The sequence below is a fragment of the Mesoplodon mirus genome (genome assembly GCF_964341445.2).
Source record: "Mesoplodon mirus genome assembly, chromosome: 7".
NCBI classification, from domain to species: domain Eukaryota; kingdom Metazoa; phylum Chordata; class Mammalia; order Artiodactyla; family Ziphiidae; genus Mesoplodon; species Mesoplodon mirus.
This window is the reverse complement of record NC_138983.1, coordinates 12119491-12143896: the sequence shown is the minus strand read 5'-3', so window position 1 is coordinate 12143896 and position 24406 is coordinate 12119491. Positions and strand designations below refer to the sequence as shown.

The window sequence follows — 24406 nt, the reverse complement described above, 5'->3', positions numbered from 1 at the left end:
AGACCTTTCCATTACCCTGGGATTCTGCTGGTACCAGGGAACTCTTCAGACTGAGGACTGCTCCATAAAGATGGATTTAAATAAAGTTTTCGGCATCCAAAAAGGGGGGGAGGGATTGGGGGAGGGCTATTAAGTGGCCGAACCGTTGGCCAATGCATGAAGGGGCTGAAGCAGGAAGACGCAGGGGCCAGTGGATGATTGGTTACGCCAGAAGCCTGTCTAGACTGTACCATACTTATCGGAGGGGGGGTTGGCGAACGGGAGGGTAGCTGCTTGTTCTTGAGTACTTTCAGTAAACACATATAATTATTTTTTACTTCTGAGGATTTCTGCCTCGATTCAGGAGGGGTAGAAAGCAGGATGCAGGAAAAAGGAATATTCGCTCGGCCATTTCCCCAGTTCCAACTCCTGCGCAGTATGCCCAGCCTCCTCTCCCAGTTGCCTGCGGAGCCGGACGGCCCTGCGCGCGCGTTCTCGTTTTCTCGCGTGGTACGGCGCTGTGCTCCTGCAGCCAATCAGGCCGCGAGGTCGCCGCGGTCGCCGGGGTGCGCGCGCACGCCCTAGAGCAGAGTTGGGGTGGGGGCTATGGGTGAATGGGAGAGTGAGCGGGGGCGGGCGCGGCGGCGCGAGCCGCATGAATGAGAGAAACGTGCCCCGCGCGACATGTCGCGCGCGCCCGGGACAGGGAGCCAATGAGAACGCTGGGAGGGCTCGAGACCCGGCACTGAGGGCAACGGCCGCGCGCCGGCTCGAAGACGAGCGTCGCCGGGCGGGAGCGCGCGGAGCGGGGCGGGCGTGGAGCGTGCGGGGGCCGCGCGCTGCCTCTCAGAGGCCGGACGGCGCTGCTGAGAGGCGGCGGCGACTACGACGGCAGCGGTAACGGGAACCGCGCCGGGGGTGAGTACTCGGGACACGGGTCCTTGCGGAACCGGAAGTGCCAGGCCAGGAAGGTGGGAGGGGAGAGTGACCTCTAGGGAAGGGGGACCAAGGAGGGGGAGGTAGCTTGAGGCCCCATTCCTCCCCCGGGCCGGGTCATCCAAATGCCGCGGGACCCTTGGGCCCCGGAAACGGACGACGAGTAGAGGCCGGGGATCCACGGCTGCCGGGGCTCAGAACGGGTTAGTGTCGGGCCGCCGGGTCCTAGGTCGGGACCCCGGTCCCTCCGCTCCCGGCGCCCAGCCGCCGCCCCTTCCGCCCCCGGCCCTGCGCCCCGAGGCTCTGTCGCCTCCCGCAGCCTGCTCCCGCAGCCCCAGTGGGCCCTGCTGCCGCGGATTCCGTCTTGTCTGTCTCGGCCAGCCCTGCCCCATACGGTGTTTCTCAGTGCCCCGGCTCCGGGCTGGGGACTGGGTGCTGTTCCCTCCCTGCGTTTCACGTCCCCTCGCCCCATTCTTCTGATACTTATTTTGGCTCAAGCCTCATCCTGTTACCTGTTCTTTCGCATCCGTCCGCTTCCTCCCCTACCCCCACCAGCCGGGAGCTCCACGCTTTTAGTACTTTGTACTTTTTACAAGTGGGAACTCGAATATATTTGCCATTTTTTAACCTTTAGGAATCTGTTATGGGACAGGGCAGAAAGTGTTTTACCCACTTGGCCTCGTGAAAACATTGAAATGAGAAGTAAGAAAGTGACAGTGTTATGAAAGGAGGTGTAGGATCACTTATATGTTATACTCTAGACCATTTTTCTGCCTTGGATTTTTCACTTACTGGTTAATGCCATCTTGTCTAGGTTGACCTTATATTCGCATCTCTATCTTTTTATCCCAGTATCCCTTTGTACTATATTAAATCTCTTCAGAATATTCATTATCACCCGTTCTTTAAATGCTTACAAGATTTATATTGCCATGTACTTTGGTACCTCGGTATAAGATGATAATACCCATATTAAACTTCTATTTGACTCTTCAGCCAGTATCTTGACATGTGGATTATTCCATGAAACGTTGATAACTGTGTTCACATTTACTGTATTATACTGTTATATCACCTTATTTCAACAAACAGTACTTTTGCTCTCAGTCATGCTGCCGTGTCCACTTACCCCTTTAAGGAGGTACTTGTATTAAACCTTTGTTAAAGCCTTGAAACCACATAGTCTATAGTTTGTTTTATATATACATATTCCTATGCCATAGATTAAGCCTGAAATGTGTCATACACATTCTTGTACACCTTTCTCATACTGGTATGGATCCAGACTGCTGGCTCTGATGAACCACACTCACCCTGCAGTCTCATCCCTATTACCCACAGTACATCCTTCTGCTAAGCCTTGGTGCATCTTTATTATACCCAATACATTCTTAGGTTTTGTCTTGTCACTTCTAATGCATATCCCCTAAACATCTGAGATACTGATATCTTTTGTTTCCCAGTATTGTACTCCCTAGATGCCGTGGCCTTTTATGTCTCTGAATTACTTTGGCAGTATTAGCCCATGTGACTTTTCTCCTGTCAGAAAATATAATCTGAAATAATATATGGTGTTTAAATGATATCCTACCCTAGATAAAATATAAGCAGTGCAATTGTCCATCTTCTCTAATCTTTGGGGTTTTGAGGGGCAAGTTTACTTTAACAGTACTGTCTGTAAAGCAAGATTTTGCTTCTCACTGTTAACAAAGTTACTTAAGCCTAAATTCAGAAAGTTGGGCTTTGATTCCTGTAGGAATCAATCTATTCTAATAATGCTGTTTGACCCTCTAAAACTCTTTTTTTTTTTTTTTTTTTTGAGAGAGAGAGAGAATGAATGAATCTTGAAGGAAGGCGCCTTAGCCTTTCATGCCACACAAAAGAGAGGAAGTGCTAAATTCCAGGGTACATTCATATTTCACTATTCAAAACTTCTGGTATTTTAATTTCAGCCTTTGGAATTAAGGAAGCTATTACTCCTCTTAGGTGGAAAAAAACCTTAAGTAAAATTTTTGGTCTGCAGATTCCAAGTTGTCATCACTGAGCAGGTAGTGTAGTGGATGAGAAAGAGGTAGAAAGGGTTTGTGTCGGCAGAGGGGCCTGTGAACTCTTGGGTTCTGAACCTGACTGCTCACGTCATTCAGTGGAATGGCCTCAGGCGTTCTCTAGCCTTCAATTTTACCGAGTGGGATAAGGAACTGTGTCACCAGATAATGAGTTAAACGCTTTGCGATCACTAGATGAAAAGCATCCTATAAAATCCAAAGTGCTAATGTTATTTTGCTACTACCATCAACAGAAATAATTGTTATTTTTAATCATATAAGGGAAGGTGGGGCTCCCTTGACTTCCTAATAGGCCAATGTAGGAATAAAAAACTGTTGAATTGGGAAGAAAAAGACCAGCACCGCCACACACACCCCCCCACCCCGACCTTGTTCACTCAGTTTCTCATAGAGGGCATCTCACCTTTCAGTGCAGGGACATTTCTCATCCAGGTCCTTTCATGAGTTATTTCAGAAGACCAGAAATTCAGCTTTTGCCTCTTTAAGGTTATAACTAAAAAATATAGAAGGGTAAGAGTGAGAGAGACATACACAGAAAGGAAATGAGACTGTCCTAATTTTGTCCTACTTTTTTCTTTTTTCGTTGTAGCAATACATATTCTCTTTGTTCAAAGACAAGTCTCTTTTCTAGGACTGCCCTTCACTGCTGTGCCTTTGTTTGTTTTTAGATTTTGATATTCTTGGTATTTGTTACTGCCCCTGTGTGTCAGGTGAGATGGGCCCCATCTGTGTCAAGAGCTAGTTCTTTGATGACCTTAGGCCAGCTGAAGCCATGTTTTTCTTTTTTCAATATGAAGAGGACTTAGAAGAGTGAAGAATTCTGAACCCATTGTCCTCCCAACTCACAGTCCTTTCCCACAAACACATAGTGAAGTAGAAAATCATCTTTCTTTCAAAAGGCACTTTTTAACAGAGTAGCTTGTGGGGTTTTAGCCTTGCTGGTCTTAAGAAATGCCATGAAAAAATTTCTCTGATAAAGATATTTGTTTTTCTCCAGATGAGGCACTGTAACACCGTTGAACTCTGCATCCAGAAAGCCCAAGATTGAAGAAGAAAGATCAGACATTGACTAACCTGGAAATAGGGACCTCTTTGGAACATTGCTTTCATCCACAGTAGCTTTTAAAAGTATCATCGAGTGGAATTGATTTCTCCATCTTATTTTGCTTATTGGGAAGAACATGGCTTCAGGGATTATATGTTTCCCTTTAGTTGTGCATGAACTCCATAGGAAAAGGAGCCCTTAAAGGGTTTGGGAATAACGAGAGACTGAAGACAGGCAAGCTTGCGTGCGCGCGCGCGCTCTCTCTCTCTGTTTTCCCTCCTGCTTCAAAGAAAAGGATTTACAACTCAACCTTGTAACAGCTGCTGCCCAGCTTTAACCATCAAGAGAAAGTAAATAAAATTAAACCACCATTGCCAGACTACAAGCCCTGAAGTCAAGGTGTGGGAGTGGTGGCGTTGAGAAAACTGCCTGAAACGGACAAAGACTGCAGTAAAAACGGCTTCTCTTTAAAGCTGGAAGGGGCGCCAGGTTCCTTCTTGGATTGAAATAGAAACACCTCTTTTAGGTGCTGCTCACGTTTTGTGGAAGTGTGGTAGTCGTGGAGGTTCTGTAGTATCTCCTCCAAAGGATTTTTCCCTGCTTGAAGTGTTCCGTCCTACCCTGATATCCTCCCCTTCTCTCCTTTGGAAGACTCGCCTCCCTCCATGAGCTGTTCCTTGATCTGTCTGACTGCCCATGTCCTCTTCCTGCAGCCATATTCATGTGTACAGCTTACTGTGTGTCTCCAACTTTTAAGCCGTACAAGTTGTGTTTCTTAATCTCTCCTTCTGCCTTGTTCTGGGGAGGTGGTTGTTCGTCATCTGGAATCACCTTTCCCCCTCCCATGTGCTTTCCTTCATTTGAGATCTTTTGACCTTTGGTTTTATTTGGGAGGGGGAAGGGTGATAATTCTAAATTTTCTGCTTCCCTGGTTTCCTTCTGTACTCTTCTGGCCGTTGTCTCCCTCATCCCATTTTCTTGTCTGTTCCGCCGCTGTGTGGGCCTGGGCTATGCGGCAGGGCAGATCTTCCATCAGAGCTCCAACATGCCCGCGGAGTCTGGAAAGAGATTCAAACCCAGCAAGTATGTTCCAGTCTCGGCAGCCGCCATCTTCTTAGTGGGAGCTACGACCCTCTTCTTTGCCTTTACGTGAGTTTTCTCCCAGTAGTGGTATGGGCGGGGGTGGGGGGGATCCATGGGAGGCGAGGGGGTATTTTTCCTCTTGAGTTTGGCTACTTACTTGCAAAGGCAAGTGACTGGGAGAGTTTGAGGTCTGATTCAGGTAAATCCAGATCCCAGAGATGCGGCAAGAAGAGTAAGAACAGGCCTACCCTCTCGACCTTGTTAGGAATTTTACTCTGCTGACTCCTCTACTTTCCCCTGCCTCCCTTCCTTTGAAATCACAGATGTCTTCATATTTTCCTACCCAGTTTCATCGTTAGATGATTCTGCGCTAGGAAGGAAATGGGAGGGAATCACCAGAGAGTCCTGAAGCAGCCTAAGCAGTCAGTTCTGTGAGAGAACTGGACTAGATGAAAGGTTTTTCAAAAAGTAGTGGCTTTTCCCCAGGATATCTGAAGCTTAGATTTGAGACTGTGGGAACTGGGAGTACTAGAGAATTTCAGAATTGGTTTCGAAGGTCTACCAATAAGATGGTTTGGGCTCTTAGAGTTACTCAGATGGTTTTCTCTGTATTCTTAAGAGCCAAAGGCTGGAGAAGGGAAGGCCACTGGGAAAGGGCAAGTTTTATTTAGGAAGAGAGTTCTAGAACACTTCCTTTACGTTAGTTCCTGCTGAAGGGAATGACAGTCATTTCTCCCATTCCCTGGTCCTATTAGGAAAAACAGTTGGTGTCGAAAGATTTCCCACTTAGGATATTCAGCCTTTGTTCATCATCTGCTTGTTACTGGAGGAGACGTGAGTGATTTACATCTTTTTCCTTTTCCCTGGTATTTCAGCTGTCGACTACCTGGCAAGCGTCTTTGCCGTTACCTGTTTATAAATTAACAAGTACCAGGCTTCTGAGCCTTAAACTGTTGAGTCATTGAGTTAGTGTTCCAGTTGTAGCTCTTGGAACAATCAGAGCATGCTAGAGTTTCTGGGGAGTTCACTTTGCTGTGATTCAGGCTCAGACCTAATGGTGGGGTGCTGTTTAGAGCCAGTGTGAGGTTGCTGGCAAGAGGAAGAGAATGAATTGACGTGGCTGGGAATAAAAGCAGTTTGGAGTCATTGAAGGATGAATGAGCAGGAGTTGCTGGGGTACAGGCAGAAATTAAATCTGAGACAGGAGGGAAGGGGCACTCGCCACCTCCACCCAAACAGAGCTTATGATGCCAGAAGGCATGATGAGCTCTTTTTTGTTTTTTTTGCAGTACGCTGGCCTCTCAGTGTTGTGGCCTCTCTCGTTGCGGAGCACAGGCTCCGGACACGCAGGCTCAGTGACCATGGCTCACGGGCCCAGCCGCTCCGCGACACGTGGGATCTTCCCAGACCGGGGCACGAACCCGTGTCCCCTGCATCAGCAGGCGGGCTCTCAACCACTGCGCCACCAGGGAAGCCCTATGATGCCAGAAGGAATTCTAAAAACTATGGGTCGTTTGGCCAAAAGAGTAATAATGCAAAAGTAAAGTAAATAGGATGTTTTCCTATTTAGTTTTTAAACAAGGAAAGAATGAATCTATTATCTAAGGTATGGGCATCATCCTGCTTCCCACATCTTCCTCTAAAGAGTAGAAGTCATAGATTCTTTGGCCCCCAGCTCTTCAGCCTGAGCATACCTGTTGAAACCCTCAAGGATTCCACTCCTACTCATAAGGAGTGAGTCTTCAGTGTCAGACTTGTTTTGGTGCCTGCTCTTATGACCACTAAGTGGAATCAGCATTTTAACCAAGGGACATTTATATGGGATCTTAGTATCTTTATAGCTGTTGTGGTGTTGTGTCAGGAGGGATAAGTACAACACCAATTTGACACCCTTAGACCTGCTTAATTGGGGAGGGTCTGTTTTCCTTTAAGAGGCAAAGCCTTCGGGAAGTTAGGAAATTTGGGGAACTGGCTCAGTGGTTTCTATTTCAACCCATCTGTTCTTGAGTTTGGACAAGCAGAAACCTTGTTCTTAGTTTGCTAATCTGGAACCATTGAAGTGTTTGGCTGGTTATACCAGTTTTGCCACAAAGAGTTGTCCTGACATAGACATTTTCTCAGTGATAGTTGAAGCTATTTAACCTGCTTCCCCGTTGCCTGATGCTGGAAGAGCAGGGAGCGCTCCTTATCCCGTGGTCTCTCAGCCCCAGGACAAAGAATTTTGGAGGACAGTATTGACTCTTATTTGGAAATACTGCCTCCAACCCAAAGTTAGAAGAGCCTTAAGTCTTAGCTAGAGTTCTCCCTGGCAGTTTCCTCAGGACACGTTTCTGGGCTGTCTTTTCCTCCCTAGGCTTTCCCCTGTCCACTTTGGGGAGACATAAATACCCTGTTTATCTTACCTAGCTCTTGGTACCTCTGAAATTCTCATCTCTTCCTCGCCATCTGACCATAGCAGTTCCTCTGCAAGTGTACACCTGGGCTCAGGTACCACTGTTCTCCAGAACTGCTCTGTGCCTTTTGATGTTCAGTTCTGTGTTTAAAACCATATACCACCTAAAAAAGAATTACTGGTTTCAGATAGAGACAAGAGGAAAGCGCTTTTTGAACCAGCTCCTATTTGGGGCCTTAAACCTGTAGCTACTTTGTCATCCTCCTGTTCTCTTCACTAGGCTACAACTGTCTGTTCTTACGTTAGTATAAACCCCAGGTGAGAATTACTTTGGGACCTATAGGACTGGAGTAGGAGGAAGAGCCCTTTCAGCTGGCAGACATAATTAGTGGAGGCATGTGGGCTTCCACTAATTAGGAACAATTTACCCTCCGTGTTTCTTTGTCAAGTAGGGAAGGCTATGAGCAGAAATTATCAGTTGGGTTTCGTCATCAAAAAAATGGTGATCCTCTTCTGCCCCAGAGAAACTCGAATAGAACAGTTGAGGTCTCCCCTTTTGACCCCGTCCCTCTCATTTACAGGATTTGTCCAGTACTAAAACTAGGCAGGAGTTATTGGGGAACCTGTGTTAATTCTTTTCTCTTTTCACTATTTGGGAAGGAGAGTGTCCCCATTAGGTAACAGACACTGCATTTAAGATAATGGGCCTGGACCCTCATCTGGCTTAGTTTAGTCTCCTTTTGTGATTGGCAGGGGGGCAGTGCCAGGTGAGAGGAGTAAGCACTGTTTGGGACAAGCTGATTTTGGTAAAGTCTGTTAACCTTTGTGGACCTCTTTCTTCTGTGTATAATGAGGAAGTTGACCTAGAGCAATTTATTGAAGAAATATGACCTTTTTTTTTTTCAAATGAGATCTTTTGGGGAACCCCAGTATTTAAAATGTCAGAGTAGGGCTGCTCTGGTTCAAGTGAGGCTGGTGCATAGAGGCCCAGACACTGCGTATCTCCTCTTTGCCTTCCTGGGGACCCCTGAGACCTTCTTAGGGCTCCTGGCAATACCATTTGAAATAAATCGCAGAATTGTATCCCCTAAAGTCTCCTTGAGCTGTGGGTTAAGTCAGCTAGTTTCCCATATATCTGTTTCTAAAACTGATGAGGTATGAGGTGGGGACTTCCCTGGCAGTCCAGTGGTTAAGACTTTGCCTTCCAATGCAGGGGGTGCGGGTTCGATCCCTGGTTGGGGAGCTAAGATACCACATGCCTCGTGACCAAAAAACTAAAACATAAAACAGAAGCAATATTGTGACAAATTCAATAAAGACTTTAAAAATGGTCCACATCAAAAAAAAATCTTAAAATAAAATAAAATTGATGGGGAGGACATGGGGGTAAAGTCTCCGCTGCAAGTGATCCTCTGTGGGAAGGATAAGTCAGGGTTGTCCAGAAATCCATGATGGTCTTTTCAGTGTCCCATCCACGAAAGAGCTTTCTCCATTACAGTTTCTGCCTCTATCCCCTCTCAAGCATTTCATCCACAGAGTTGGGCAACCTCAGTGACTCTCCCTTCTGGCCTTTTTTTTCCATGACTGCAGAGGTGCTGGCACCTGATTTGAGTGGGAGCAGCCTCGTGATTTAGGGCATTAATTGAGCAGTGGTGGTTCTTTTCTTCCCCACGTTGTTTTCTCACCTAGGAATAAGCGCCCAAGTCCTATATCTTGTATTCAGCTGCTTGAAAGTCTGGTAAGACAGGACAAATCAAGTCTTTTACGAGAAATTTATCCACTAGAAGGGGAGAGACTGTTTTCCTCTGGAATCTTGAGGATCCCCAGGGGCAAGAAGTGGGATATTCATTCTAGCCTTGCCTCATCACCAAAGAACACTAGTCACAGTGTTCATACACATAGGCAAAGTATGTGCTAGGCATGGGAGGAATGCATAGACCTGTTCTTTAGGAGCGAAGTGCCTCTGTTGTTAAATGTTCTTGAATCTAGTAGTTCAGAGGAGAGGAAGTGGAGTTAGCGATGAAGGTGGAGCTGGAATGATAATTGATGATGATGGAGATAGTTAATAATGTGTTTTTTTTGTTGTTGTTTCTTCTCTCCCATGAATGCTCAGTGTTAAACCAGCTGGCTTAAAAAGAATTCTAGGCTCATTTCAGACACTGTGTCCTTCATTCTCGTATCTGTATTAGGTAGCTGAGCTAACAAGCTTGGAGAGTTTCCTGTGAATTACCTAAGGCTACAATAGCAAAGCATTGATCAAGACAGGGTTAAAATCCAAAGCTTCTTGACTCCTACTTTATTTTTCTTACCAGGAACTTATCCATTTTTGATAACGGGCAGAGTTAGAGAGGGCTAGGAAACAGATTTGCAGGAGTGTGGGTATTGAAACCCACTCTCCCAATTTTATTTGGCCTTGAAAACAGGAGTGCTAAAGGGATGGGCAGGAGAGCCTGTTCTCCCTGGGATGGTGTAGGTTTGGGAGTCTCATTGGTGAGTCAGCCAGCCTTCTGGGCTACGGCCACTCCCTCTGCTTTGGAGCTCTGTGATTATCGCCATCGGCTAAGGACGAGCCCAGCAGCTCCTCAGCCCAGCCCTTCTCCGTCCATCAAAGGCAACAGATTCAGATGGGCCACTTGGGGTGGTCACTTAGGAATCTGGCAAAGTTCTGTAGCAACGGCAAGCCTCTCCTGGAGCCAAGCAGAACGTGGGATACAGAGGGAGCAGGCTTTGGTCTCACAGGCCTCTCCTTGGTGGGATGTCCCCTCAGAGTGCTCAGGTTGGAAGCAATGGTCTTTGACTTGACTCTAGGAGCGGCTGTTGCCTGTGAAGTTGAGTTATTTGCATTATTTCCAGATACTGCCACTGTGAGGGTAGGCTTTATTTTGGCAACAGATATTGGAACTTGATTCTAGAGTTACACACTTCAGATGGGATGGATTGATATCAAGAAGGTTGTAGGGGTAAAGTTCATTATCCAGGGGCAGGTCATTGGCAGGCTGTCCGAGAAATGGAGTGATTTGCTTTGTTTGGAAATGCAGAAACTGGAGAAAGAATGGGGTCAGAAAGACTGACATCTGGGCCTGCAAGGGGGCTGATGTCTCATTCTCATTCACCTTAGTTTCCCTCAGAGATGGAGGTACCCTTATTTTTTCAGAAGCTCAGGAGGCCACGTAGCCAATTCTAGGAATGAGACATTTAAATCACGGACACTTCAGTGTTCTAAGGATTTCATTTCTTTTTCCCTTCTAATTATCTTCCCAGGCTGTAGGAGTCAAGTGAGTCACACCCTTTCTCCTCTCCCTGGGTGGAAATTAAAGTGACAGCTAAGTACTAGGGAGGTGCTCTGACCTGGATGACTGGTTTTCAGTTTCTCTCCCTCCCTCTTAAGGAGCTTAGGAGGTCAGGCTTTGGGTGGGGCTGTGTAAAGACTCTTCTTGCTTGTATTCTACCCCAAACCCTGCCAAGGTATGGGGACATCTTTTTTGAATGAAAGAACCCCCAGAGGAAGAGGCTTCCATAGGAGACTTTGGTAGAATAAAACTGGAGCTGTGACTGAAGGTCTGTTTTTTCCTTGAAATCACTGCCTGCACCCTAGCTTCATTATTTTGTCTCCCAACTATGTACTGACCCATAAAGAGAAGCAGAGTTAATTGATAATTACTATCTAAAAAGCCTGGCACATCATAAGTATTTACTTAAATTTTTTTTTTAATGAATGGCTAAATGGAATTTGAATAGATAGATGGTGCTGGTAAAGACTTGTGAGATGCTTTGTGACAATCAGTTTTACTTCTTATCATTAGTTTATTTTTCATTGAGGAGCTCAGTTCTTCCGAATTGTCCTGAATCACTATTCAGGGCTGTGCTTTTTATTTTTTTAAATTTATTTATTTTTGGCTGCACTGTGTCTTCGTGGCTGCGTGTGGGCCTTTTCTAGTTGCGGCGAGCAGGGGCTACTCTTCGCTGCAGTGCACGGGCTTCTCATTGTGGTGGCCTCTCCCGCTGCGGAGCCTGGGCTCTAGGCGCGTGGGCTCTAGGGCACAGGCTCAGTAGTTGTGGCGCACGGGCTTAGTTGCTCCATGGCATGTGCGATCTTCCCGGACCAGGGCCCAAACCCGTGTCTCCTGAATCGGCAGGTGGATTCTTAACCACTCTGCCACCAGGGAAGCCCTGTGCTTTTTATTTTGATGGAGACAGATCACCTCTCAACAGAATCCAGGACTGCTGTGGATTAATTCTCCGGAGTCTTTTGCTGTCTTGTTCTCCTGGCCCCTTCTTCCTTTCCTTCAGTGAATTCTTCCTTTCCTTCCACTGGTCTAGATAAAGGGAACAGGGACAGATGCTGGCCTAATTCTGGAGATTAAGTTCTCAGCCACAAAGCAGATTAGGGTATTTAGCCACTGTCTTGTTATGGGAAGTTCTTCCTGAGCTGAGACAGGAGAGAGGGTGTTTGATACCACTGACCAAGCAAGCAGCACATCACACGTTCTTTTGACACTTCCAGCTCCCAGGAACCATCTTCAGAGAAAGGGAGAGCTCTTGCAGCATTCCTGAGACATATATCCTGACAGAAACTGAGCTTAATCCTGGACTAGGTCACTATTTTGTCAAGGAAAAGTTACCTAAAGCATATCTCTTGATTTGAACCCTGTGGAATCTTGGATATGTGCCGCCAGTTTCTTTTTCCTGCAGGATTTGGGGCTGCTTTGGTCTGATGAAGTCTTCCCTTTTTTTGCTCCTCCACTCTTCTGCTTCATTTATTCATCTCGGGGTCTAGTCCTGTGTCTTGGTGCCCTTCCTTACCTGTGAGTGGTTTCCTTTTCTTTACCTTGAGAGCTAACCTCTAGTTGAATAAAATTCTCAGGGATATCTGATGTATAATGTATCTGGAGAGACTTTAGGCAGTTGAGAGTAGTTCAGAGCCAGCTGGGAGGAGGGAAGAGAAGCCAGAGAGGCAGGTGGTGTCCCATGCTTTGGGTGAATGTGCAGGTCAGTGGGGCATGGCTGGGGTCCAGAAGCCTCAGGCTGTTCCAGAGAAGGGAATGCAGCTGGTGTCAGTTACATACTTAGTCCCTAGCTCTTGTGCCTGGTTAAAAGGAGGTAAGGACAGAGTCCAAAACATGTGGAAAGATCCACGAGGTAAGAATGAATTTGAAGAACACAGACTTTAGTGGGTTATGAGTCTTGTACCTTGATCAAAAATGAGTATTTATTTATTTATTTAGGGCTGCGCTGGGTCTTTGTAGCTGCGCGCGGGCTTCCTCTAGTTGCAGCGAGCGGGGTCTACTCTTCATTGTGGTGCACGGGCTTCTCATTGCGGTGGCTTCTCTAGTTGCGGAGCACAGGCTCTAGGCACATGGGCTTCAGTAGTTGTGGTGTGCGGGCTCAGTACTTGCAGCTTGCGGGCCCCAGAGCGCGTGGGCTTCAGTAGTTGCGGTGCACGGGCTCTTAGAGCAGGCGGGCTTCAGTAGCTGTGGTGCGTGGGCTCTGGAGCGCAGGCTCAGTAGTTGTGGCACACGGGCTTAGTTGCTCTGCGGCATGTGGGATCTTCCTGGACCAGGGATCGAACCCGTGTGTCCCCTGCATTGGCAGGCAGATTTTTAACCACTGGACCACTACGGAAGTCCTAAAATGAGTATTTCTGTGGGAAACTAGACCCACTTGTTGGGAAGGATAAAGATAATTTGAGACTTCAAAGGTGAACCACACAAGGTTTATATATAGGTATGGGGACTGAATCTTTTTTTTTTTTTTTTAATATTTATTTATTTGGTTGCACTGGGTCTTCAGCTGCAGCTCGCCGGCTCCTTAGTTGTGGCATGCGAACTCTCAGTTGTGGCATGCGAACTCTCATTTGCAGCATGCATGTGGGATCTAGTTCCCTGACCAGGGATTGAACCCGGGTCCCCAGCATTGGGAGTGTGGAGTCTTAACCACTGCGCCACCAGGGCAGTCCCTGAATCTTTATAGATTTTTTTATGTGGCTGGTGTCCAAAGTGTTAGAGGCAGCCCCTCATTTTCTTTATTATCTGTGCAGCTGTCCAGGACTAAGCCTCTACGTGTCACCTGCAGTGCCCATCTACAATGCGATTGTTTTTCTCTTTGTGCTGGCCAACTTCAGCATGGCCACCTTCATGGACCCAGGGATTTTCCCTCGAGGTAAGATCTCCCTCCTCTCTCTTGGAAATATCTTACTGCCTTTGAAAAAGAATGATTTTTGGACATTTATACATTTGGTCTGGGGCCTTAGGAGTCTTAGGTTTTGGGATACTTTTATAGTCTAATGATGAAAAGCAAGTCAGGATCTTAGGAATATATGTCATAACTTCTAGGCATCTGATCCACTTTGGGTCAACTCTTTGATTTTCAGTTACTCATTCAGCAGAAATTTATTTCGAGCACATGGGTTGGGCATTGTTGCTAGGTTTGATACTATCTAAGATGAATTAGAGAGTGACAGTGTGAAAACAAACTGTAATGGAAGCATGAGAAAGGTTCTCTGAGACCTTAGAAAGGGGCACATATATCTGCCCAGATAAATTGGGGAAATGCTGCTGAAGGTAGGTAGGAAGGACTTTACTGAGTAGAGGATGGAAGGGAAAGGCATTCTAGGAAGAGGAAGCAGCATATACAGAATTGTAGCTGTGAAATGCAGAATTCAGTGGGTGGAAGTTAGAATGCATGGTGGGGCCAGAAGGGGCAAGAGATAAACCAGAGCCAAGTGTAAAAGACTTTATGTGCTCAATTAAATAGATTATAATTCTTCCTTTGGATAGCAAGACGTCTTTAATTGGGGGAATCACAGGATCACATTTCCTTTTACCTTAATAATTCTTTTTTTTTTTTTTTTTGTGGTACGCGGGCCTCTCACTGTTGTGGCCTCTCCCGTCGCGGAGCACAGGCTCCGGACGCGCATCCTCAGCGGCCATGGCTCACGGGCTCAGCCGCTCCGCGGCATATGGGATCCTCCCAGACCGGGGCACGAACCCGTGTCCCCTGCATCGGCAGGCGGACTCTCAACCACTGCGCCACCAGGGAAGCCCTACAATAATAATTCTTATAAGAATGTACAGATACCTTTTGGGAGGCTATTGCAATAATGCAGACCAGATGAGAACTTGAATTCAAAGCTGGATTTACAGATTTTTCATTAGTAGACCCAGCAGAATTTTTCATTACTAATTGCTTACTAGGGGAGAGTGAGAGGGTGAAGGAATTGTCTAGGGTAGTTCCAAGGTTCCTAACCTAAAAGATAGGTTGTATGCTGGTTCTTTATAAACCAAGACTCAAGTTATAGGACTGTTGAGTGGGTTTGGAGGGAAGACAGAGCATCTTAGACATGTTGAATTTGAGATACTTAATGTATCATTCAGGTAGTTACCCAATGGGCAGTTGAATAGTCAGACTCATGGCAGAGTCCTCAGCCATGTAGTATTTGAAGCAACAGGAGTAAGATTGTCTAGAGAAAGTAGAATGAGATTAGGAAGGAACGAAAGTCAGCCTGACCAGCACTGACATTTTAATAATGAGGAGGAGGAGGAGCCGCTGAAGAGGGACTGAGCAAGGAAAGTTAGGAGGAGGACAAACCGGACACAGTGGGAACTGAGGAGAGTTCATGAAGTAGCTGATGGTTGGCAATATCAGAAATTAGGTCCAGTAGTATGGAAACTCAAAGTTGCCCATTGTTTTAGTGGCTAAGAAATTAGTGATCTTAACAAGAATAGTTTGAGACCTCCCTGCTGTTCCAGTGGTTAAGACTCTGCGCTTCCACTGCAGGGGGCCTGGGTTCATCCCTGGTTGGAGAACGAATAAGATCCCGCGTGCTGCGTGGTGTGGCCAAAAAAACAAAAAACAAAACAAAAAACCACACACACACAAGACTAGTTGTTTTTTGTTTTTGCTTTCATTGTTGTTTTTTTTTGGCCACATGGCTTGCAGGATCTTAGTCCCCGACCAGGGATTGAACCCAGGCCCAGCAGTGAAAGCACTGAGTCCTAACCAGTGGACTGCCAGGGAATTCCCAACAAGAATAGTTTTAATAGTGTGTTTATGTATGTATGCGGGAGAGAGACAGTTAAATTACCAAAACTATAATGGTTTGGAAGGCAGTGAATAGGAAATGAGGAAGCAGAGTCAATGAGTATTAAGATTATTCTTTCAGGAAGTTAAGCAGAGAAGGCAGAAGATGGAATATCTTAGGGCAGAGGGAGGAGTTTTTGTTTGCTTGTTTAATGATACAGAAGACTTCAGCATGTTGATAGCATGAGGAGGTAGAACCAGAAAAGAGAGAAGCAGGAGGTGATGAAAGAGGGTGATTGAAGAGTGGCCATCTGGAAGAAGGAGATGCTTTGCTCTGCATGTTGGTAGGGTTATGCTTACAGAAGTAGGCTGTTTCTGGAATAGGAGGTGAGAGTGAGGACCAACCAGCATTAGTGGAATAAGAGATAGAAAGAGAATTGATGATGGTTGTTACTGATGACATCTCATTTTTCTCTCAAATGTGAAGTTACCTTGTAAGAGTGAGGCAGGTGGGATTGGGATAGCAACTTCAGTGAGATGAGGTTTTTCTGAAATTCATTGTGCTCACAAAGCCTGTGTCACTGTGCATGGTGACTTTTGTTTCAAAGCTTAGATTAACAAAAGGTGCTTTGAGTCCCTAAAGCCAAGGAAGGCTATTTTAATGAGCGTTTAATGTTCATTTATCAAATATTTGTTGATTATTATGATACGGTCATTTGGGATGATTATTATGATGGTCAAATAGCTCGGTCTTGAAGGGAAGATAGAGAAGACATTTACAGAAATAAATACACTGTGGTAACTTTAAAGAGTAATCAAAGAACTGTAGTACTTTGAGAAAGCTCACTTCTGATACGATAGTGTGGAAGAATCAGATATTTCAATATAAGTAGCATTTGAATTTTTTTCCTTTAAAAAACTTTTTTTAAAAAAGATTTTAATAAGTAGTGAATATTCATTATATAGAAAGTGTAAAAAAGGTAAATATCACCTATAATTTCCCAGCCCAGAGATAACTACTGTTACATTGTGGTATATTTCCTTCCAATCAATATTGTGAAGATTTATACATACAATATTTATTTATATATACCATAAATCTGTAGCATATATATGTGTGTCTGTTTTTATTTCTGTTTTCAAAATGGGATCTTTTTGTTTGTACATTTCTTTACCTTGTACTTTTTCACTTAGTCACATTGTTAGCATTTCCCTAAGTCAGTACATTTGAAAACTTTTAATTCCTGTACCATCACTTACTTAATTTTTCCTTCTCACGGGTATTTTTTTTTTAGATTAATAATAAAAAATGAAAATTGCACACTATAGATGAGAAGGCAAATGATGTCCTTTAAGTTTTGAAGTGGGGTGGTGAGTTTCTGATAGCTGAAAATTGAAAGGGCATTCAGGTAAAGAGAATGTCTGCAACCAAGAAACAGTACTGAAATGTATATAGGGAACTAGGGGAAGATCTTTTGGGCAAGGGTGTCTGTGTGTAGAAAAAAGGTTGATGTTAGTTCGTTACTTCCTCTTTCGGATTGTTGTAGTTCAGGCGTGTACTTGTAGATGCTGAACTATTACGCAAACTCATTATAGATGTGCTTGGATATATAAAGTGTCTATTTCTTTTGAAATATAATATGTAAACCAAGAATATCAGCATATCCGTAAACGAGCCACCTCTGAGTCATATTCTTAAACCTCATTTCCCAGTGTAGAATAAATTGCTTCCTCATCTGCGTTTCCATAGTGTTGTACATAGAGCTGATCTCACCGTATCAGAGTTACTAGTTCCTAGTCTCTCTCACCAGTAGACTGTGAATTCCTCGAAGGCAGAGGCCATATTTTAAATATCACTGCATCCCTAGTGCCTAGTACAGTTCTAGCATAGTCAGTTTTTCATTAACTTTTACTCCTTACAGCTGAAGAGGATGAAGACAAGGAGGATGACTTCAGAGCCCCCCTTTACAAAACAGTGGAGATCAAGGGCATCCAGGTGCGCATGAAATGGTGCGCCACCTGCCGCTTCTACCGTCCTCCTCGATGTTCCCACTGCAGCGTCTGTGACAACTGTGTGGAGGTAAGAACTCTGGGTGGGGTAAGCTGAACCTAAGTTATCTTCTTCCTACCCACAGCATAAGAATTGAGTCCAGTGGATTCTTGGCCATGGATGAAACTATAGCCCTGTCTGACTGCCTGGGCTGTGTTCTAGCTCTGGCAGAAAGTGTTAGCAACGATGTACGCATGAGAGGTAGAGCATAAATATTCTGTTACAGGAGGGAGCCCCAGTGGGTAGGCATAGGCTTTCCCAGCACCATAAGTCATAGCCCCAGCCTTCCATCCCTTGGCTCATCTTTTCAGTTATTTGACCTGCTTAGTGTTCTCCACTCCTTCCACTTCATCATGCTGTTGCATTCAAATTTTACAATTCTGTTTCTTTCTTCTGCATTCCTTGTCTTTTATTTTTAACCCTTTTTTTCAGTGCATTTTTACTTAGCTGTAAGCAGTTGCCTGCCAGATTTTTCTTCCAAGCCTCTTTTTTCATGAATCTTAATGTTTCTGCAAAGCCTCTGACATTTGTACCTCTCAGAGTTCCTTGGTCACATAGGATAAACTTTGAGAGGTGGCCTTGGCCTTCGATCAACCTCTGGAACGTCTTCCTTATAGATTGATAGAGCAAGATAAACTGCATGAAGTGTTTTTAAATTTTGTAGCTAAATGGTGAACATGATGACAGGTTATTAAAAGAAACACTTAAGTTCTGCTGTTTGTTCTGCTTGACAGAAATGGTCTAGTGCCATGGTCCAAGGATGCCGCTCAGTCTGTCTCATTTTGCTCCTAGGAATTTGATCATCACTGCCCCTGGGTGAACAACTGTATTGGTCGCCGGAACTACCGTTATTTCTTCCTCTTCCTCCTTTCCCTGACAGCCCACATTATGGGTGTGTTTGGCTTTGGCCTCCTTTATGTCCTCTACCACATGGAGGAACTCTCAGGGGTCCGCACGGCTGTCACGTATCCTTCAAGGCCTGTGGGTTGCAGGAGTGGGAGGGGGAAGCGTGTAGAAAGTTGAGTCCTGTGGCAGTGAGGGTCAAAGGGAAGATGGCTACAGCGTGGGCTGGGAAAGGTGAGATCACGTTGCTCTGCTCTCCTTGATTGTCTGGCTTCAGAATGGCAGTGATGTGTGTGGCTGGCTTATTCTTCATCCCAGTAGCTGGCCTCACGGGATTTCACGTGGTGCTGGTGGCTAGGGGACGTACAACCAATGAACAGGTATGGGGAGAAGTGATGGGAGATCCCTGAAGAGCAGGGCATGTGTCTCTTGGCCCTCTCGTTAGTGTATACTCTTTATGATGAGGTGTCCAAGTTCCTCATGTAAGCATGAGAACGGGCCATTTCTTAGTTAGCAAACATTTATAGAATGTCTGCTGTATACTGGTCAATTTAGGCTCTGAGGTAATAGAAACAGTGAAAGACCTGGGCCAGCCCTCAAGAAGCTTACAGTCCTGCTTAAAGGAAAACAATTATTTTTGTGCCCATAACAAGAGCTAACCTTACTTGCTTATTCTTACGTATGTTATCTTAGTTTTCAATATTTAGAGAGCTATTTATCCCAGTTTTACATAAGGAAACTGATGTTTAGGGTCAGATAGCTACCATGAGTGGACCCAGAATTTGAACCGATGACCCTGACTCTGGAGTTCCCATTCTTAGTCGTCACAAGTATAAGCTTCTTTATGGTAGGACTGTATTTTACTCATTTTTATATCTCCCAGATAGTGGGTGCACAATAATTTGTCATTGATTTGTGTTTTGGCTTTTGGAGGTCAAGGTCCCATTTTTTGACTGATCTGGTCCTTTTTCCCTCCCTCTAGGTTACGGGTAAATTCCGGGGAGGTGTGAACCCCTTCACTAATGGCTGCTGTAACAATGTCAGCCGTGTACTCTGCAGTTCCCCAGCACCCAGGTACACCTACCCCTTTGCTCTAGTGTTCACCCTTGGTCAAAACTTTTGTCTTCTTTGGGTTTGTTCTGGCTGCCTTTTAGGGAGGGTTCTCTTAGAATGGGAAGTGCCTGCAAGGGAGAGGCATGCCATCCTTTAACGGACCCTGTGAGTTCAGTTGTATTCTTTAGATATTATGTTACTCTCTTTGGAGAACTGAGGATGAGATTTACTCGAGTGCCTTGAGCTAGGTGTATCTGCCCATAGGCCTGGTCTTGCTGTTGTTCTTGTTCTTCATAGAATCAAATAAAACCGTTCAATGCTGATCTTTTCCCTGGCCTGGTAGGACTGTTTCTTGTATTTGTAAAACTGCTCTACCCAAGGTAGGCATCCATTAGATATTTTGGAGTGAATGAATGAATGAATGAATGAATGAAAGCCCTCTCACTCTTGACACTCAGGTATTTGGGGAGACCAAAGAAAGAGAAGACAATTGTAATCAGACCACCCTTCCTTCGGCCAGAAGTGTCAGATGGGCAGATAACTGTGAAGATCATGGACAATGGCATCCAGGGAGAGCTGAGGAGAACTAAGGTGAGGAATTTAGGGAAGTAAAGCTAGGTAACTTGGGGGATCTCACCCATGGCAAAGAGATGGAAACTTGCTTTGTTTACATCTCTCTTATAGTATTTATCATTTTCTGATTTGTGTTAAAGTTACTTAAACACATATCTTCTTTTTCCCATTAGATTGTAAGTTCACTGACAGTAGAAATTTAGTCCATTCATTTGCATGTCTTCATAGGACTTAACATAGCAGCTTATAGATGGTAGGAGCTCAACAAGTAGTTGTTGGTGAAAATAAACAAGTAAGTGACAGAATGAAACCCTTGTTGAAAGCTTTTCTTTCTCCACAACCGTCCCCAAACTGATCTCGTGTCCTGTCTTCCAATTCCAGTTCAGAAGTATGTGATGACTACCCAGTGCCCCTCTTATACCAGTTTCATACTTTGAGTTGCCCTAACGCTCAGTTCTCTAAATCTGATTTTCCCTCACGTATCCAGTCTAAAGGAAGCCTGGAGATAACAGAAAGCCAGTCTGCAGATGCTGAACCTCCACCCCCTCCTAAGCCAGACCTGAGCCGTTACGCGGGCCTACGGACACACCTCAGCCTGGCTACTAATGAGGGTAAGGGCAGAAGCAGGAGTGAGAGTGTTATTTGTTAGCTGGGGAGATGACACAGGCAAGGGCTGGGAGGTAATGCTTGTGCTGTGACTGAGAAAACCCAGCACGTGGTACTTGAACCAGCCAGGAGAAAGGGGATGACAGTTCACTATTGGCAGTGAGTTGGACATCTCTGTGTGTCTGTGTGTACTCTCAGCATCCGGACAGACCAGAGAACATTCTGGGATCCGTTTGGTACATTCACTCACTCTGTGTTCTGGGCTGGTATGAGTCTGTAGTCTTGATTTCAGCAAAATCATTATGTTCCTTTGCTTGGTGTATCTTTTCCTACCTTGTTCTCCCCCTGTACTTCAAGGAACTCTAGCCAGGTTAAGAGAACAGCTTGTAAAGTGGTGCTCCCTGGGCCTTTTTTCCTGCAGAGAGCAGCCTCTTGGGCAAGGACAGCCCCCCCACCCCTACCATGTACAAGTACCGGCCGGGCTACAGCAGCAGTACATCAGCCGCCATGCCTCATTCTTCCAGCGCCAAGGTACTGAGTACCCTCTAAGACGTAGGGTTGTCACGTATGCCAGCTGTTCTGGGAAGGGAAGGAAGCAGCAGAGGGAAGAGAAGAAAACGAAAGGCATTTTACTAATTATTGGCTTAGTAGTAGCATTGGCAGTTTGTCCTTCATCCAAGGGAGGCCACGGTAGCATAATAGATAAAAGCATTGATTACAGCGTCAGGTCTGAGTTCAAAACCCAGTTGTGCCATCACAGAGAAGTTCCTTAACCTCTCTAAGCCCCATTTCCTGCATCTTAAAACGAGATATCATTTGTTCCTACTTACAGATTTACTTTAGGGGTTAAACAGGATAATGCATGTGAAAATTCTAAGCATATTGCTGGCACATAGCAAATACTGTTTATGACTGCCTCCTTGGGCTCTGGGGCCTAGTGTCCCAAGAGGGGACAAGAGGGGGAGCACTAAGAACCTGCTTTGCTTTTCTCCCTCAGTTGAGTCGTGGGGACAGCTTGAAGGAGCCAACCTCAATTGCGGAGAGCAGCCGTCATCCCAGCTACCGTTCAGAGCCGAGCTTGGAGCCAGAGAGCTTCCGTTCTCCCACCTTTGGCAAAAGCTTTCACTTTGATCCACTGTCCAGTGGCTCACGCTCCTCCAGCCTCAAGTCAGCCCAGGGCACAGGCTTTGAGCTGGGCCAGTTGCAGTCCATTCGTTCAGAGGGCACAACCTCCACCTCCTATAAGAGCTTGGCCAACCAGACACGTAATGGAAGCCTATCTTACGACAGTCTGCTCACTCCTTCAGACAGCCCTGATTTTGAGTCCGTGCAGGCAGGGCCTGAGCCAGACCCACCTTTAGGCTACACCTCTCCCTTCCTGTCAGCCCGGCTGGCCCAGCAACGGGAAGCCGAGAGGCACCCACGTTTGGTGCCAACCGGCCCAACGCACCGAGAGCCCTCACCAGTCCGGTACGACAATCTGTCGCGCCATATTGTGGCCTCCCTCCAGGAACGAGAGAAGCTGCTACGCCAGTCACCCCCACTCCCAAGCCGTGAGGAAGAACCAGGCTTGGGGGACTCAGGCATCCAGTCAACACCAGGCTCAGGCCATGCCCCTCGTACTAGTTCCTCCTCAGATGATTCGAAGAGATCACCCTTGGGCAAGACTCCACTGGGACGCCCAGCTGTCCCCCGTTTTGGCAAGCCAGATGGGCTAAGGGGCCGGGGACTAGGGTCCCCTGAACCAGGCCCAACTGCCCCCTACGTGGGCCGATCTATGTCTTACAGCAGCCAAAAAGCCCCATCTGGTGTCTCTGAGACAGAGGAAGTGGCCTTGCAGCCATTACTGACACCCAAGTAAGTATTAGTCCATCCTGGCCCCCAATGGACTTAAAAGTAGTGTAGTGCCCTGCAGAAGGTGTCAGGGCTTCACTTGTACATTTTAGTGCAAGTGGACCCAGGGTTATCCTGCTTGTAAGATAGCCCTTCATTTTCACTCTTATTCCAGCTGCCTTCATGGGCTATTCCTGTTAAGAGACTGAGGATTAATACTTTTTTCTTAGTCCTGTCTTCCTAAAAAGTAACTTATTTGCCTGAGAGTGAAAGGAATAAGTAGAGGAGAGGGAATCAGGCTGCTTGTAAGCAGGGCAGTAAAATAAAAGGGAATCTTTGTGTAAGAAAGTATATATGTAGAAAGCACATTTTTTTCTCTTAACTTTTTAAACTACCTCCTTTTTCGGTGCTGCGTGTCCCACTTCTGACACCTCTCTCTTCTTTTCTTCCCAGAGATGAAGTACAGCTCAAGACCGCCTACAGCAAAACCAACGGGCAGCCCAAGAATATAGGCTCAGCCTCCCCTGGCCCAGGCCAGCCACCTCTCAGTAGCCCCACAAGGGGAGGAGTCAAGAAGGTGTCAGGGGTGGGTGGCACCACCTATGAGATTTCGGTGTGAGCTTTGGGCAGCTCCCCTCCCCCACACCTCTGCGCCTACACCAAAGGGCCCCAGGTGGCCACCTTCCTTTCCTCAAGGGGCTCCCCTCCCCTGCATGGACATTTTTTAAACAACCGATTCCAAGAGGATGAGGACATTTTATAAAATGCAGTGGGGTTGGGGAGTTGGAGAGTTGGGGCCCTGAGACTGGGGTAGCAACCCCCTTCACCTTTTAAGACCTTTCCCTTCCTTAACACCTGGACCAGACTCAGTGGACATTTGTGCAATTGCTCACCCTGGAGGGAACCAGATCATTTTTAAACCAGAAATAATTTTTTTTATTATTGTTACGGATTCTATTTTTTTCCTCTTCTGCGTTACCAGGTGTGTGTGTACATATATATATATATATATATATATATATATAAATATATATATATATATATAAATAATAAATATCAAAGAAATTATATATCTATCCTGGGATGGGAAAATGAGGGAGGGATATGTATAAGGAGGGGGATTTTACTCTTCCTATTCCTCAGACCAGCAGAAAAAGAGGGGAGACATCGATCGAACTCTTCCTTTTCCCCGTGGTTCCCTCTTTGTCCCAGTTACCATCTAAGGAAATAGCACCCCATGTTGTTGGTGCTAAGTGACCAGGAAAGAAACCCAGGGACAGGCGCGTCTGGGTGGGGTTTTGGTCGGAGGAGGGAAGGACCTGGAGAGGAGAGTTTGTTTTCTAGGCTCACTGGCACTTAGTTTCCCCAGGGAAGGGGTCACAGCCCCATGACTTTGGTGGTGGTGGTGGGGAGATCAGGACAAGAGCTTGGCTGAGCTCCAGAAACAATATTGGATAATCCCCCCTTCTTGGGGGAGAGGGATTATGGTGGGCTGCTTCAACTGGCCCCTCAAAGCCTTCCCCCAACTCACACGGTTGACATTATTTTTAAAATTCAAGGCCGGGAGAGAAGAATCCAAAAAGCAATATTTCTCATCACATGCCAAAAACGGGATAGAGAGAAGGAGTGGCAGGCCTAGGCCCCTTCAGTTGTCCCTTGGGGGTTACCCCTCAGCCCACCTCAGTATGGTGCTGGGTAGAGGGGATACCTGGGTTCTAACCTTTAAGTAGGGGAGACCCCAGCCTCTAAACAGAAGCCCTTTTATTTTTTATTCTGATTAGCCATTTTAAACCAACAGGAATAAAAAGAAATCCTGATCTAACCAGTTCCCCCTGACTTGTGTTATTTTGTGTGGTTAAGGCAGGGTGAATGATCTCTGATGGGAAGTTAGTTACAAGGAAAACCTCATAAGTGTCTCTGGTCCTGGT

General features: G+C 45.9%; 1 protein-coding gene across 3 annotated transcripts; it reads left to right on the top strand.

The window, feature by feature from the left end:
- Positions 1-583: 583 nt before the first annotated feature.
- ZDHHC5 (zDHHC palmitoyltransferase 5) lies at positions 584-24303 on the top strand. Of its 3 annotated transcripts, none has more exons than XM_082626678.1 (12): positions 584-897; positions 3979-5175; positions 13539-13660; positions 17443-17600; positions 18363-18535; positions 18691-18793; positions 19396-19487; positions 19925-20057; positions 20527-20650; positions 21067-21176; positions 21643-22502; positions 22932-24303. In XM_082626678.1, the coding sequence occupies exons 2-12, from the start codon at positions 5072-5074 to the stop codon at positions 23095-23097; spliced, it is 2145 nt and encodes a 714-aa protein (XP_082482804.1). In that variant the 5' UTR covers positions 584-897; positions 3979-5071; the 3' UTR covers positions 23098-24303. The 3 variants fall into 3 exon arrangements, with proteins under 3 accessions (XP_082482804.1, XP_082482805.1, XP_082482806.1); XM_082626679.1 differs by lacking the exon at positions 584-897 and adding an exon at positions 973-1118; XM_082626680.1 differs by lacking the exon at positions 584-897 and adding an exon at positions 5865-5943 and having other exon boundaries at positions 5088-5175.
- Positions 24304-24406: the final 103 nt, after the last annotated feature.